This window comes from Diorhabda sublineata, chromosome X (genome assembly GCF_026230105.1).
Source record: "Diorhabda sublineata isolate icDioSubl1.1 chromosome X, icDioSubl1.1, whole genome shotgun sequence".
Taxonomy (NCBI): Eukaryota; Metazoa; Arthropoda; class Insecta; order Coleoptera; family Chrysomelidae; genus Diorhabda; species Diorhabda sublineata.
Window position 1 is genome coordinate 13,138,644 of NC_079485.1, and position 13,293 is coordinate 13,151,936.

At 32.9% G+C, this 13,293-nt stretch overlaps 1 protein-coding gene across 3 annotated transcripts in view; it reads right to left on the minus strand.

Annotated features, from left to right (window-relative positions):
* Nucleotides 1-229: 229 nt before the first annotated feature.
* Nucleotides 230-13,293, minus strand: part of LOC130451816 (sodium channel protein 60E) — a 71,326-nt gene continuing 58,262 nt past the window's right edge. For all 3 annotated transcript variants that reach the window (XM_056791090.1, XM_056791092.1, XM_056791091.1), the window contains exons 16-31: nucleotides 13,044-13,203; nucleotides 12,662-12,783; nucleotides 12,402-12,564; nucleotides 12,058-12,340; nucleotides 11,637-11,952; nucleotides 11,139-11,414; nucleotides 10,066-10,170; nucleotides 9,744-9,935; nucleotides 9,401-9,689; nucleotides 8,393-8,586; nucleotides 6,878-7,097; nucleotides 6,289-6,544; nucleotides 5,877-6,236; nucleotides 5,517-5,815; nucleotides 4,279-4,573; nucleotides 230-3,826 (exon numbers count right to left, since the gene is read on the minus strand). In XM_056791090.1, the coding sequence (XP_056647068.1) occupies nucleotides 3,583-3,826; nucleotides 4,279-4,573; nucleotides 5,517-5,815; nucleotides 5,877-6,236; nucleotides 6,289-6,544; nucleotides 6,878-7,097; nucleotides 8,393-8,586; nucleotides 9,401-9,689; nucleotides 9,744-9,935; nucleotides 10,066-10,170; nucleotides 11,139-11,414; nucleotides 11,637-11,952; nucleotides 12,058-12,340; nucleotides 12,402-12,564; nucleotides 12,662-12,783; nucleotides 13,044-13,203 (3,774 nt within the window). In that variant the 3' untranslated portion in view covers nucleotides 230-3,582. The remainder of the gene's footprint in view (nucleotides 3,827-4,278; nucleotides 4,574-5,516; nucleotides 5,816-5,876; nucleotides 6,237-6,288; nucleotides 6,545-6,877; nucleotides 7,098-8,392; nucleotides 8,587-9,400; nucleotides 9,690-9,743; nucleotides 9,936-10,065; nucleotides 10,171-11,138; nucleotides 11,415-11,636; nucleotides 11,953-12,057; nucleotides 12,341-12,401; nucleotides 12,565-12,661; nucleotides 12,784-13,043; nucleotides 13,204-13,293) is intronic.

Consider the following 13,293-nt stretch of genomic DNA (forward strand, 5'->3'; position numbering starts at 1 on the left):
TGTAACGTAGTTTAGTTCAGTTTATAATGAATGGTCATAGTGACTGTACTAGAAAGTAATTGAAGAATTTGAATAGATTAGTTAAGTGTAGTGTATAGCGTTTAAATGAATTAAGAACGGTAAAGACAGTGTATAAATAAAAAAACATATTCGTATAACAAAAATCGTAAACTCCAGATGAGCTACATAATTTAGGTGTAGGTGTTAGAAAAATAAATTTTCATAACTTAACTATAATTTTATTTGTCATTTTCATATAATATAAAGATAAAAACGAAAATTTGTAAAAAAAACGAAGCATACTATATATATATCTATAATTTAATAACGATAAAAAGACGATATTAATTGAAATACTATTTTTTTATTTAAGTTTTTAATCTATTCTAATACTTTTATGATTGTATGGGTACATCTTTTTATAGTCCATATAAATCAACAATATGCTTTTAATAATAATTGACCTTATAATAACCTGTATCTATATGATATATTTTCAACAACTCGAATATCAGTACATTTAAGTATAAAATATTTTCAATGTAATTAGTTCAAAGACAAATATCCTCTCGGTGTATAATCAAAATTTTAAACAATAACAAACAGCAAACGAAATCTATAAACCCCCTATTTTAATTGAATTATATTTTATTTGAAACATTTCCTTGTAATAAATAAACAACGGAAATTCTTCGATATAGATGATATTGGTGACCTTGACCTTGAAATATGTTGGTCAAGGGGGGAGGTGGTAAGTATCAACGCAAGATTTGACCCACGCCGGAAAAGCAAAAATAACTTTATTTGAAGGATAGAAACTAGGTTAGGTTATTCTAAGGTCAAGGTCATCGGAGGGTTGGAACCTATATCGAACAATTACCCAAAAAACATTACTGCATTTTTATTTTGTATGATAATCCTTATTTTGACTTTGTTACTGTACTTAAAATAATAGTTTTACTAATTTGAACTAGATGGCGTCGACGATTGTTTCTATGTATTCGAAAGTCTGGATACGAGCTAAAACGCTGATGTGTAAGAGTGAGATTTTTGGGTCTATTTCTTTAATTAATGGCGCACGCGCTTGTGCGTTTGTCACCTGTCATGTGGTCTCGCGAATGTAAACAAAAACAAACCAAACTTGTGTTTTACTTAAACATTGTCATTTGAATCGTCTCTTGTAATTTTATTATTTAAATCTATTAATGTTTTTACTTCCATAGAACTATAGTTTTAAAATATGTCCCTATAGGTCATTTGAATACATCACTGTTTCGCGCGCTTCTCTTATTGGACTCGCCATTAATTTCTTAGCTTGAGGCTAACCAATCACGTTAATGACCGCTCGTGTCCAGATTTCCTTATACATGGACTTTGTTCCTATTTTTTTACTTTTAATTATTCACTTAATGACACGAAAAAGACACAATTTAATCAATTTACTTATAATTAAGTCTTTTAACTAAATTCCTTACAAAATTTTAGACGTTCCATTTAAATGTACTAAATCGAAAACGAAACAACTTATAAAATATGAACTATCATCTAATAACGATTTAAAATTTTTCTTTACATTATTTATATATAAATCTCTGACTGCACCATTCGGCGTTTTTTTTAAATTTTTTTAGAATTTAACCTACTGCTTTATACAAATCAACTCAAATCAGTGCGTCGCGTTCGCCGAATCTCACTTTTATTAATTAGTATTAACGAAATTTTAAAATATAAAATGCAGACTGTATTCGGCGCACGCACATTAGTTAAATATCGAAAATAAAACAAACACCTATATTTCTTATTTATTTATATATATATAGAAAAATAATCGACACAAAATGGGGATGCACTTCTGATATCGTCGTCAGATTCAATATTTTTTACTTTCGAAAATCTTCTATTGATTGATTCAAAAGTTTTTATCACGGCAATGTTGCCGGATTTTACAATTTAGATGCATTTTCCCGTATTGTGTCATTATTATTTATTCGAGACTAAGTTATTGTTTTAATTAAACAATAAGAATTAGGAAGAAGGAAACAGCGTTTACTATTAATACAATACGCTGACAACATAACCTGATTGTAATGATCTAACAACGTTACTCCCAGTTTATTATTGCTTATATATATATATATATATATATATATATATATATATATATATATATATATATATATATATGCGTGTCTGTCTTGCGCCACATTATCTTCCCACTAATCATAGAGCATATCGTATGACGTTTTTAATTTAAAACTACTTGACATTATAAAGTGACATGTGACGTTTGACGCGTGTCAAACGACAAAAATCTCGCTATAACGTATAAATATCTAAATTTTGATATATGAAAGTATTATCCACAAGAAGACACGGTAACTCCGTACTTCATAAGCAAGTACTGAGTTATGAATTGGGGACAGATGAAAAGAAGACGGAGGACCGACCGTTCGGTTGCCGAAGGAGGTTGGATAGCGAAAATACTCACATATTAAGACGTCCAGAGTCTAAGCGCGAAACTGCGACGTTAAAGAAGATGAGGACCTGTCGAAATGTTAGGTGGGGGTTCTATTTCTGGGGGTGGTTGCTTAGATGGATGTCTCATGCGCAAGTGTGTGGAAAGTTTACGGCTATTATTTGAAGCATTTACAAGCGAGTTTATTTCAATTGACTTTAATTACGTTATAGTGTGTTTTTATAATACTAGTTTTCAACTAACTGATATCTATTGGAATCGAAGCTTATATATAGTTGAAAATTGGACCCAAAGTAAAAGATATATAGATAAATTTCGTCTCATAAAAGTAGCTTTCGTTTTGTTTATATTTTTCTACTGATTGTCATTTTTGGAAATAAATATAATGTAATACGAATATGCTCTTTTCTAAATATTTGGTATTTTACAAATTTTTATTGCAACAAATATATCCTTGGCATTTGATAAATATTTTAGGTTATGTTTATAATTTATTAAAATATTAATTATCATTATATAATGATAAGGCCTAGAAAGGCACAACTCAAATTTCATTTGACTAATTTCGTCACGTGCATTATTCAAAAAATATACTGTACACGTCTATAGAATGGAAGCAAAGAAGTAAGTAAAAAATTTAAATTGAAATAAGTAAATTCGCAATTAGTGCTTTTATTTACATGGGCCATTTGTATTTTCACCATTATATATCATAAAACAGAATAGATAATGAAAAATTTGACAAAATATGATTTCCTGGAAGAATATTTTGATTAAAACTCTATACAAGGGGCATAACATATTTTCAAAATATCTAGAAGTGATGGGAAGACTTCAAATAAGGAAGATTATAAGTATACAAAGTATGGTTAGTTGTTATTTACTGCCCATGGATTCATAGTTATATTTGTATCGATTACTAAAATTAAAAATTGAAGGCTTTTCGTATACTTTTAGTTCAATCTACTTTCCTAGTTATTCAGCTATTTTTCCACAATAATTATATCAATCACGAGTTTTAGAGAAGACGAAAAAATCTAACCCACTATTAATCAAATGCCTCCGGATATTTCGTTTGAAAAATCGAATTATCGATTGGGTAAAGATCAGCTGCACGATTCAAGGTCATTTAAGTCTACAACTACGTCAGTCGATTCTTGTTCGTGCGCAGGTTCAGTTATTATCGGACAACTAGTTCCCGATTCTTCTTCGTTATTGTATTCTTCGCTTTCTCTATGTACCAATACTTGAATTACGGTGGATTCGCTATTTTGCCGATTTAAAGGTGGCCTCGTCGAGTGGCTCTCGGGCGACGCTTCCGTCACCAGAATGCTTACGTCACTACTGAAACTGGAAAATCGATTATTCAATTATAATTCGGTCATGAAATTAGTAGGCAGGAAATTCTTCGTTTTTGTTTGTTCAACGATATAGTTGCAATTAATTTAGAAACGTGATATACCTTTATCGGACATTCACTTATTCTATTGTGCTGTCATGCAGTGTTGTGTTCAAGTGAGTGACGTAATAGCGAATAATTTGTTAGTTTTATCCTTTTCGTTCCAATTCAATACTATTTTTTAAGATTTTGTGTATCATCTGAATAGGATATCAGGTCAGTGCTTGATTTCGTTTTTTTGCTTCAAAATAATCGATTTTTTGATGAGGTCGAAAAACATTTTCCTGACGCGAAGGAATGCTCTGTTATTTCGTTAGGGTTTTCGACGACTTGTACTTCCAAATTTGATCAATAATGTTTATTAAAAACGGAAACATTACAAAAAAATTATAGGGAGACTTACCTGGTACACTTTTCAGATTGAGTTCGTTGACACCCGCTACCCGTCATCGACGTAGGACGAGATTTCACAGACCCTGCCCTTTTTCTTCTAATAATGCTGCCTTTTTTCGGTTTTTCTTCTGCTACGCTTGGATGGAGAGTCTGAGAAGATTTTAATTCTTTGTGACCGAGAAGAGGGGAAGACGACTTATCGTCGGGTTTTTCTACGGCGTCTTGATGACGTAAAAAGAAAGGAAAACTGTAAATACTTCTACGTCGGGGCTGGGATGAAGGGACGGGGGTGACGGGAGTGGTACCTAGAAGCAAAATAAATTCTAGTAGTTATATCTGTCATCGGATTGGAACAAAGAGAAATGTGACCCACTATAGATGAAAGAGAAGAAGATAAAAAGAAAAACATGAAGATAAATGTTAGGAAAGATAAGGATATTAAGCAGATAAATAAAAAGATGTAAAGAAGGATATACTATTTGTATCTTATTATGCATAAAAGAAGGAAGGAAAGAAGAAGATAAAAATACGAAAATAAAAAGAGAAAAAAAGTAGATAAGAAGAATTTTTTTACTTTTACTTTTTATGTTTATTATAATAACAAAAATGATGAGGAATAGAAGAATGCAGACAGTAAAAACAAAAATATATAAAAGTGAAGAAGAAAGAAAATAGGTAGATCAAGAATGGATAAATGAATTTTTTTTAAATTTTGTAGAAATACTAACTCGTCTTCAGGGATTGAAGGTAAACTTGAGTCTTTAAAGCCTCAAGTTTTCCTTCGGTCTCTAAAGACGATAATTTGTTTATCGAAACGGCGTAAAACAGTGTAATAGTGAGTGCTGGTGTAGTGTAAACAGTGTGTTCGGTATGAATATCACCAACGGTTCCACAAATTCCAACTTACTTGTAGTAGTAGGTAAGAAATCTTCGATAGTGATGGTAAATCGGTGCTGTACAGTGTCGTACGTGATACAAAAATGCAATAACATATTGGAATGTGTCTATATTGCGTGTATATATAGAGTGAGTTTTTCGATACTATGGCATCTAGAGTACATCAACAAATATTTTTGATACAGTTGAGCCAATCGTGAATTGTTTAATTGCACGATACGGTAGAAGAAACAAGTCAAATTGAGTCTAGAAGTTGATTTTTGATCAAAAATTGAAAGTATCATTTGTTAGAAGTTTATTGTGGTGAAGCGTTTGAGCAGTAAAACATCATGTAGGCCGCTAGTAACTTACCAGATTCCGGGGTAGCCTCGCTGACTTTGATGCTGACATCGACGGCGTCGCGCGTCAAATCCAACTCCTCGGGGGACATGTTGGTGGCGCTGGAGAGCAGCAGCAACGGTAAGTTCAGCCAAGGGCCGCCGAGTTCGCTGAGATCGCTAGCGTCAGACGCCCTTGAGGATTTGCGAGAAGAGGCGCGACTGCCTCGATGTACGTGTAAAAAAGCGGATAATCTTCCCTGCCAACCAGTACCGGGCGATGAAGTTTGAGTCGTTTCGTCTTCTTGTTCGCGGTCTCTTTCCTTCTTGCGTCTACGACGGAGAGAAAATGAAAAAAATTAGGTAACAGATAAATAAAAGATGTAAAACTCACTTCTGATAATCCTTGTAAGTCTTCTGGATTAGTCTGGCAGCTTTGTCCTGCCTCTTCCATATTCTGGTCGAGGAAACGATTTCCAGTTCCTTCCTAGTGGGAAACTGCTTCTTGAATTTGATGCTCATCTGCTCTTGTAACTGTCGGAAGTTTTCGGTCTCTTCCACGTGTCCTAAAACGTGCTTCACCAACGCGTGTAGTATGTCTAAGCAATGTATCTTATTGCCTTTCGCTATCGGTAAGTTGAAACTTACCAAGGCCACAGTATTCGGTTTGGATATCCCTAAAGGAGGATCCAGAGACGCTATGAAGTCAGACAGTTGAGTAAATCTGATGAATTGAGTAGCGTGAGGGTCGTATCTGGAAGATATAGGATTTTAGATAATAAAATGACGATTATATCGACACTTACTTGCTCCATCTGATGTAGAACATTTCTAAATCATCTTCTACTATACCGATTTCTTCCTCTTGATGAGCCTGGTTGAAGTTTTCGAGTATTATGGCGATGTACATATTGATAACTATCATATAATTTATAATAATGAAACTGGTGAAATATATTATTGCTAACAGGGGATAACCGCAATCACCGTTACTCTGGTTTTTATAATGCGGATCACAGTCTGGATATTCTATCATCAACGATTCCAAAACGTCGTTCCAACCTAGAATAAATTTAGATAAACAACAATTTTTTTATAAAAAAATAGAAATAAAAATATTTAGCTTCTTAGCTCTCGTTGTATGAATACCAACTTCAGATTACTGAACACACTGTTTACCTTCCAGCTCTGAAGACGATAACTTGGTTATCGAAATGCGCGTCAGACAGTGTAATTGTGAGTGGTGGTGTAATAAATAGTGTGTTTAGTATGAATATCATAAACGTTCCATCTTAAAGGTTAGATTATCTAAAATTTATTTAAGATTTTATAAAGTTATTTGAATTATTTTCTATTTATACTTTTTACATTAGTTAATCAATGAAAATATTTTACCTGCTGAGGTAATCAAGCGGAAAAGCAGATGCATAGATCTACCGAACGTCTCGAAATTCACCATATCGTCTAGGGCGCCTTGTTGGCGGACGTGGCCGAAAAGAAACATGCCGATAATAGCGTAGATAAAAGTGATGAGAGCAAGAAGAGCACCGATGTTAAATAATGCTGGAAGCGATACTATTAGAGCGAAAAGGAGTTTTCTTATACCTTTGGCAGCCTGGAAGAGAATAAATATTTATTTTGTTAGGAAGAATGTATAATTCAATATGTATTAACAGTTAAAACAAAAAAGGTTCTTCGAAATTTCTATGTCTACGTACCTACGAAAGAAAAAGTGAGGGGCATCGAAAATTATAGTATTTTTGGATATAATTAAAATGTGGAATATACAAGATTTTCAGCTTCGTTCTTTAGACATATAATTTTTTGTTTAAACTGACGAAAGTCGTGCATTTTATATGTAAAGATTGAGTTGAACAGTCACTTATTATTTTTTAGAAATTCTGAAGGTAATTTAAATCAGAATAGATTTTTCGAATTGCAGATCTGCTAATATTGATAATGATAACACTAGTCAACATTATTTATATCTATATTTATTTACACATTTTTTTTTATGAAATTTATTTTGTGGTAACTTTAACTAAAACTAATTTGTTCAAATCGCGAAATTGTTTACATAATCTGAAATAATTCCGGAACCAAACAGATTTACAAGAAGTCAAATTTGGAGATACTCCTATGCAATTTAAAAAATTGGTTATAATACATTTCAAAATATACTATGTGCCAAAGCTGAAGAATATGAAAAAATCTTTCGACATACTCATATTTTTTGATAATTCCAAAACTGTTGCAGATTTTAAATATGCGTCATTCGATAGAGAAAGGAAGAATCTAACCGACTGACTGAATTTGGATTTTTTATTTGCTATTTGTGGACATTGTAGAGGGCTTGAATTGGAGGTACATTTTTATGATATATACTATTTAAAAATATAATCTACTATTGTATTTTTCAATATAAAATACCTGTTGACTAGTGTATCACTTAGGTATAATCTGCCCAATTAAATTTTGGGAATAGAATATACCAACTTACAAAACTAATTCTACCTAACAATTTTTATTTAATCCCGACTTTATACAGCCGAGGAGAAATAACAGAATGCAACACCAAGACAACATTAAAAACAACCGATAGGGGGAAAACAAGTTACAGATAATACTTAAAAAAATACTGACCACAACTCCAGGATGATACACCTAAACCGTTATACTTACAAAAGGCCACAGTAGACCAGTAAGCGGGGTTTTGAATAAGTGTGTATTATAAATAATAAATTATTTGCTTGTTCATTATTTCCTTGTTCGTTATTAGGTTTTAATTTGATAATTATATCATGACAAATTAAAGCCACCATTGGTTCAATCTTTGGAAACCTTCAGGAAGGAAATACTGAACAATCAACTTATTTGAAAAAATTTTAAAATATGTAACAATATACTTACTTTGATCAATCGTAAAATTCTTCCTATCCTAAAAACTCTAACTACCCTAAGAAGCGTTGGAGAGACAGGGAAGTCTATCATGATATCTTCCATGAGAATGCCAAGAATGGAAGCCAGAACTAATAGAAAATCGAAAACGTTCCATGGAACAGTGAAGTAGTGGTACCTTAATCCTATTATTTTCACTATTGCTTCTGAAAATAGAAAAATCAAAATTACTACTTATTGCTTCACTCGAATATCTCGAAAGCCCCGCTAAAAATTTCCTTTCCAATTTCATATCAAGGAACTTTGGGAAAAAATTAAAAACATTGTAGAAATACCACCGGAATAGTTCCGAAAAAGATAAAGAAACTTTAAAGAGTTACCTTCGAAATGATTCTTGCTAAGCTGCAGAGTTATCTTCGAAATTGATGTTAGTTAAATTAAGGAACCCCGCAAAGCTACCTTTAAAATTGTTGTAATTGAATTAAGAAACTTTGTAGAGTTACCTATTAAATTTGTGTAAATTAGATTAAGAAAGTTTGTAGAGTTACCTTCGAAATTATTGTTGATTGAATTAAGAAACTTTGTGCAGTTACCTTTTAAATTTCTGTCAATTAGATTGAGAAACTTTGAAGAGTTACCTTCAAAATTATTGTTGATTGAATTAAGAAACTCTGTGGAGTTACCTTTTAAATTTGTGTCAATTAGATTAAGAAACTTTGTGGAGTTACCCTTCAAATTGCTGTGAAACCGATAACGGAACTTTTCGGAGTTACCTTGAAAATTGGTGCTCACATGATTAAGAAACATTTTAGAGTTACCTTCAACATGACTGTTGAATTAAGAAACCTTTTAGAGTTACCTTCGAAATGACAGTTAACCAAATTAAGAAACCTGGAGGTGTTGTTTTCGAAATGGTTCCCGGTAACGTTAAGGAACTGTCAGATTAACGACTTTTTTAAGACATTTTCGAAAGAATATTTTAATAAAAGTGCATTATTGGTATAAAAAAATGTCTCTTACCTAATCCGAAAACCGTGGTAAAAAACGCATTACTGACTTCTAGAACGAAGAACACGGAATGCGGCTGCCCATAATGTTCGATACCCATGCTGAGCATATTCAAAAAAATTAAAACAAATATGGCTATCTCGAACCGGCGAGAATTCGACAGGTCGTAGAACATTGCCAGGCACTGGTTCATCGGTCGCTTTATAACTTTTTGCGGCTTCTTCCTACCCAATTTCTTCATAGCGGTATAATAATGCTTCTGACTTTCCGTGAGGAACATTTCCAAAACGCCTCCCTCATACTGGAAACAAAATAACGATTTAAAACTTACAGAAGCTTTGAAAATTTGTATTACCTTTTTCTTAAGCATATTGAAATTATCTATTATTACTCCTATGAATAAGTTTAGCGTGAAAAAAGAACCACAAACTATGAAAATGACGAAATATATGTAAGAATAGAGGTTGGCTTCTCGTTGCGGTTGTAAATCCACACCTCTAGCATCTACAGCGTCCGCCATAACTTCCATCCAGCCTTCGAAAGTTGCCTATAAAAATATAAATGAATCAATCAATAATATAGATAAATCTCACCTGTAATCGATTAATTAATTCTCGTTGTTGTTCGCGATTAATCTCGATGGTGTGATCGACCTATAACAAAATCTAAATACTTACTACTTGAAATAAAGCTAAATAAGCGATGCCCACGTGATCGAATGATATTTTGGAATTCATCCATGTGAAGTTTTGTTTCAAACAGTCCCATTTTGTGTCAACAATCTGGAAAAAAATATTTAATATCAAAATGAATAGTTTCCCTAAAACTTTTGAAAATTTAGTTGCGCATCCGTCTTTATTATCGTTTGTCAACTAATTACTTTCGCTTTTTACTGATAGAGAGTGTTGCTTTATGTTTTTGAATAACTTATGTTATTGCCGTACTGTCCTTTGTCACGTGATATTTGTCAAGTTGACGTAACTTTATAAGCAATATAAGAAGAAGAACAAAGAAATATTTTTATGGTGCTGATTGCTTAACGAGCACACGTGTCAGAAAAATTCCGTTCTGGAGATTTTTCCATCAAACATGAGCAACGTTTTGGTCGATTGATTCTGAAGTTGATAATGACTAAATCAAAGTCATAACTGAAGAAGATCGTCATATGGGTTACGTAGAGACTGCAACAATTGAAAAACAATTAAAATGTCTTGGGTTAGTTAAGAAGATTGATATTTGGGTACCTCACGAATTGAAAGAATCAACATTTGCTATATGCCCTTTAAACGAAATGAAATCGACCCTTTCTTGAAAAGAATAATCACTTTTACAGTAACATAGTTCGAAAACGATCATGAACCAGCACAAATCACATCGAAAATTGACAAAAAACAATAAAATAAGATGATGCTATCAGTTTGGTGGGATTACAAATTTTTGAACTGCTTCCAAAGACTACTGTCAACAATTAATTAAACTGGATGAAGCAATCTAACTTAACCTAACTAAAATTGTCAGATCGGATAGTTTGATAATCTGATTACACCATTCATTTCGAAGTTTGCAGAAATCTTTGACGGTGAAACTTTCACAAATGACGCTGACCTTCAATTGCACGTGGTTCAGTTTTTTTGCTGATAAGAACCAGAAAGAGCTAAATAAAAGATAGCAAAGGTCATTGAGCAAAAAGGAAAATAATAATAGTTTCCATGAAAAAATGCTGCTAATTTAAAATAAATTTTATACTCACTGAAGCGTCTATACGTTCTCCTTCATCATCCACGCATTTATAAAATTTCCCGCTGAAAAATTGTACGCCCATTATGGAAAATATCAACCAAAATACTAAGCACACTAATAATACATTAAATATGCTCGGAATGGCGTACATAAGTGCGTTGACGACTATCCTCATGCCTTGCCATCGACTTATTGCTCGCAAAGGTCTTAACGCTCTTAGGGTTCGAAGAGATCGTAGTACTTTTAGATTTTCATTTTCTTCTATTAACAAGCTGAATAAAGATACCTGAAAATAATAGGAGCGCATTGAATGGTGATCAGTTGTGCCTTCATCCTTTTTGATTGGTGGCTGCTTGTCACGGTTCTGTTCTAGTATAAAAGAAGCGGTCAATTAGAACGCTTCTTTTCCACCAAAATGAGCAATCAGTTTAGTAAATTGCGATCACATTACATAACTGAAGTATGAAATCATCATGTTTCATTTTGAACGTACCAAAGTTATACTTACAAAAACTATCAAAAAATCCAATAAAGTCCAAAAACTGGTAAAATATTTATGGAAACCCAAAGCGATCCACTTAAGGAACATTTCAATTATGAAGATGATAGAGAAAGCGAGATTAGTCCAGTATAAAACCAATTTCAAATCAGGACTTTTATCCAAGTGGATATCTTCAAAACATAACGTTACGCTCGAAGCGAATATTAAAACTAATATGAACCATTCGAACGTCGAAGTATCTACTATACTCATCACGTATTGCCTTAGTTTCGTCCACTTTACTCCTACTTTAGTATTCGCGCATTTGTTCAGACATACGCACCTAAAAAAATCAAATTTTGAATAAGTTCATTCATACATAAACAACAGAATATTCCAGAAGATCAAGATTCTTTTTTCATACGATTTTTCCTCATATTTAACTTACTTTTCATATATATTACTCGGAAAACAATCGGGAGCAACTCTGGGCGGTTTTTTCTTTCCAAATCCAGGAAAATTTCCCATACTGTCGATATACTGTCCTTTGGAATTTCTTCTACCGCCAACTGTTAGTTCGTCTACATAAGACACCAAAGTCTGCCATGGTTTATCTCCACCATCGAAGGGGTTATCAGCGTTTTTTTGTTTGGGCGTGCGCGTATTTTCGTTTTCCGAATCCGCTGTCGCGCATTGGTTGTTGACGCTCGGATTGATTTCGCTGGTTTCTTCTAAAATAAAAAACATATTTAGAGAAAAAAAATTAGTTAATATTATTTATAAAATAGGTACCTTTGCTACTGTTAGTTGTACCTAATCCCGAAGACATATTCTGCAAAAGTTTTGTTTCTCTTCTATCACCTTTCAAGGACATTCCTCCTTCATTTGACGTATTCGCTACACCCCTATATAATTTGGAAGATATTTTACTCCTCTCGCCCTCAGGAATTCTCTCCTAAAAATTTTGCTCTTGTTAAATTTGTGATATGCAATAGATGATTAAAGAGTTTTGGATATAACAAATTTAAAGTTTATTTTTGATAATTACTCACTTGATATTCCGGTGGATCGTAGCTGATTATGGAGATGGGACGGTTCATAGCTTCTTGATAGCTGCGTTTATCCCTTGGGAATCCGACGATTGTTTGAGGGGAGGATTTCAACGTCTTCTCCGCTAAAAACCATTAATTTTAATAGAACATGTCAAGAAGGGTTCATTAAATTATAAAAACCGTGTTGAAACGCATATTTTGTTTAAGTTGGTAGGTGTGTAATGTTTCTTACAAACTGCTTTTCACGAGTTATAATTAATGAATGAAGATTTTAAAACCCATAATATTATGCGGGGAAAACAATTAAATTCCGGGAATTCGGGAAAAAAACATTAGACAAAGTGGTTCAATCAAAAATTAAACATTTTTTAAATGGAATTACCTGCCCGTAAAGCCTCTTCTTCGGCATGTCTCTGCATAACTTCTCTAACGATTTGCTCCAATCTTGAGTTGTTTTCATTTTCTTTTTCCAATCGTCGTCTTCTTACAAGATCTCTGATACGTTGAAAACTTTGAGCCAATTTGGATTCATCACCGACTTCCTATCACAATATAAATTAATTTCAAAAATAGGCTAAATTTTGACGTTTCGACTTTTCTCAAAAGACAATTTGCGTTTATATTGATAAATT